The sequence below is a fragment of the Protobothrops mucrosquamatus genome, unplaced genomic scaffold (genome assembly GCF_001527695.2).
Source record: "Protobothrops mucrosquamatus isolate PMUCROS unplaced genomic scaffold, P.Mucros_1.0 scaffold10449, whole genome shotgun sequence".
NCBI lineage: Eukaryota > Metazoa > Chordata > Lepidosauria > Squamata > Viperidae > Protobothrops > Protobothrops mucrosquamatus.
Genome location: NW_015396235.1, coordinates 5,081 through 8,173, shown reverse-complemented (window position 1 = coordinate 8,173; position 3,093 = coordinate 5,081). Strand labels below are relative to the sequence as shown.

The 3,093-nt window shown below is 35.9% G+C and overlaps 1 protein-coding gene across 1 annotated transcript; it reads right to left on the bottom strand.

The window, feature by feature from the left end:
• Positions 1–200: 200 nt before the first annotated feature.
• On the bottom strand, positions 201–2,044 carry LOC107301171 (V-type proton ATPase subunit C 1-like; the record flags this gene model as incomplete). The annotated part of the gene is made up of 3 exons (XM_015830432.1): positions 1,982–2,044; positions 377–469; positions 201–294 (listed from the first exon to the last, which is right to left on the bottom strand). Coding segments are annotated over exons 1-3 (237 nt in total), but the record flags the coding sequence as incomplete, so codon positions are not given.
• Positions 2,045–3,093: the final 1,049 nt, after the last annotated feature.

The following is a 3,093-nucleotide window of genomic DNA, read 5'->3' as shown; positions in this document are numbered from 1 at the left end:
CTACACCTATACTGTAGCCACTTTGATACTTCTTGTTAAAAAAACGTGTTTAAACGCTTAGTAATTACTGGAACAGAGCGTATTTGTTAACCAGTGGTGTACCTTGTTTATATGAAAAGCCTAAAAAGAAAATCAGCAATGAAAATACAGATTCTGAAAAATTACCTCCATATTTAATGCAAAAATATCACTGAACTTACAAATTGTTTTTTCTTATCAGTAGACAGCCTGTTCATTTCTTCTTTGTCTGCCTTCATTTCTTCTTCATTATACTGAAAGTCACGGACCATAAATCTGCATTGGGAAAGAAGTACAATTTATAAATTGCTGTGCAGCTATTCCTTAACAAAAAAAAACAAAGCAAGGTTGCACTTACTTGTTGTCTCTTGCTTTATGTTTGAACTCATCCACTGCCTTCCTGAATAAAGTGACATTACAGAGATAACTATCCTGGTCCTCATGAAGAATACTGCAAAGTAAAAGATGCCAGGGCCCATAAGACAAAAATCTTTAATGAAACCACAAACTGGAATAAAAACTGAAGTTGTAATTCAAAACTGGCAAATGGATTTAGAGTTTTGTATTATATTGTATCATTTAGTTTACAGTAATAGATTTAAGGCAGCATGGTTCAATTAGACAACAGTAACTGCAGTTCACCTACACTATCCTTTTAACAGAAGTAACATAGACAGTGTATTTTACACAAGACGCCCACTCTTCCCAATAAACAATGGCTACACAAACTTCATTATTTCAGAAAATACTCAGTGCCAATCTAAGTGTCCAACACAAAAGTGCTTTTGGTAGCCCCATTTATTGAATGAAAAGCATGAATTGAATCACATATATTGTTTTGGGAAAATGGTTAGAATAAGAGTTCTTCTTGGTCTGCACTTACAAAATTCTGTGCAATTCAATACTATTTCACCAATACAGTTTATCCAATAAAGAATGTTACCTAAGCCATTTAGAATCATGCAGTTGGAAGGGATCTTGGAGGTCTTGCAGTCCAATCCCCTGCCCAAGGCAGGAGTCTTCATATCATTCACACAAATCAGTGGAACAACCTGCCTCCAGAAGCTGTGAATGCTCCAACACTGGAAGTTTTTAAGAAGAGACTGGACAGCCATTTGTCTGAAATGGTATAGGGTTCCCTGCCTGAGCAGGGGGTTGGACTAGATGACCTCCAAGGTCCCTTCCAACTTTATTATTATTATTATTATTATTATTATTATTATTATTATTATTATTATTATTATCATCATCATCATCATCATCATCATCATCATCATCATCATCATCATCATCATCATCATCATCATCAATCTTTTTTGGAAAACCTCCAGCCATGGAGCACCCATAACTCTAGTAGGCAAGCTGTTCCACTTAATGTTCTGTCATAAAATCCCTCATTTCCAGACTGAATCTCCTTCTGAGCTTCCACCCACTGCTTCTTGTCCTGCCCTCAGGTGGAGAATGTGGAGAATAAATCTATGCCCTCTTCCCTCTGACAAATGATAGACTGCTATCATCCAAAACAATTGAGATCATAACTAAGTTGATGGACTGCATTAAGATGTGATATCTGTCTGTTTTAGGTTTTGTGTAATTTGTGTGTAATATATACTTCAGATTATAATTTATTCAACAAACCATAGTTTAGCACAATGGCTGGGGGAGGCATTGTGGTAAAACAAATCAATTTCATAGACCAAGTTACACATCAACAGGCAACAAAAGATCTCCCCACAAGCATATTTGAATACAGAGAACTTGCGTCAGTTCTGCAGGGGATGGTTTGGGTAGAAAAACTCAATTCAAAATCAAATAACAGAGAGGAACATTTTTAGGGAGAAGAAATATTTAAATCATTGTACACATGGAATCCTTAAAACATATATTCAGTCCATTTTGGTTTGTACTCCAATTTCCAAGAATCAAGTATATTAAAAGGATATGAAAAGTGAAACAAGATTACTTGCTGGATCGAGGAACTATCATATCTGTCAAAGTTTCATACTGCTTCATCCAATCAGTGTGATTTATCCTGAAATGAAAAAGCAATAATTCCCAGTCTTAACATAGGTGTGTAGGACAGAATCAAGTTCTTTACTCCACTGTATTTATAACTTTTTGCATATACTAATGAGTTTCCAAAAAGCTGACTGCTTTTTCCATGTTCTAGACTGTGTCTGATTTCATTTCCAGCCATAAAATGTCATCAATTGTTCATCAAATCGCATGACTGTTGTTTTGATACATGCCCCTCCTTTGGAAAGGGCGTTCGTGTGCTAAAAGAGCTTGCAGGAATAGGAAATACTTTCATTTGTTACTTATATATAGAAAGACTATACTTTCACGCTCCGTGATTTGTCTTGCTATAGATACATGCCAAAGTAATATTCTAAATGAAAACCTTTCTTTTTCTACTTACATTCAAATTTTTAAATTAAATATGCACTAATAATTATATCAACAGCTATTTTGTGGCTTAAAAATATGATATGCAATATCTTGTTTCTGCCTAGGTTTCTTATTAGCTTTAAAATGTGTTTTTTCTAAAGTAACACTACTTTTACTAGAAATTTTCAATTTGTTTTAAAAAATTAACACCATTAGTATTTTTCTAACAATTCTGCTAGAACACTAGTACAATTTACTTTGATTACAGTATTATTACAAAGAAAACAAAAGTGCGTATAGTCAAGGCCATGGTTTTCCCAGTTGCAATGTATGGATGTGAAAGCTGGACCATAAGAAAGGCTGAGCGACAAAGAATTGAGGCCTTTGAACTATGGTGTTGGAGAAGATTCCTGCGAGTCCCTTGGACTGCAAGGCGTTCAAACCGGTCAGTCCTAGAAAAGATCAACCCCGACTGCTCTTTAGAAGGTCAGATCCTGAAGTTGAAACTCAAATACTTTGGCCACCTAATGAGAAGGAAGGACTCACTGGAGAAGGGCCTAATGCTGGGAAAGATTGAGGGCAATAGAAGAAGGGGACGACAGAGAATGAGGTGGCTGGATGGAGTCACTGAAGCAGTAGGCGTGAACTTAAATGGACTCCAGAAGATGGTAGAGGACAGGAAGACCT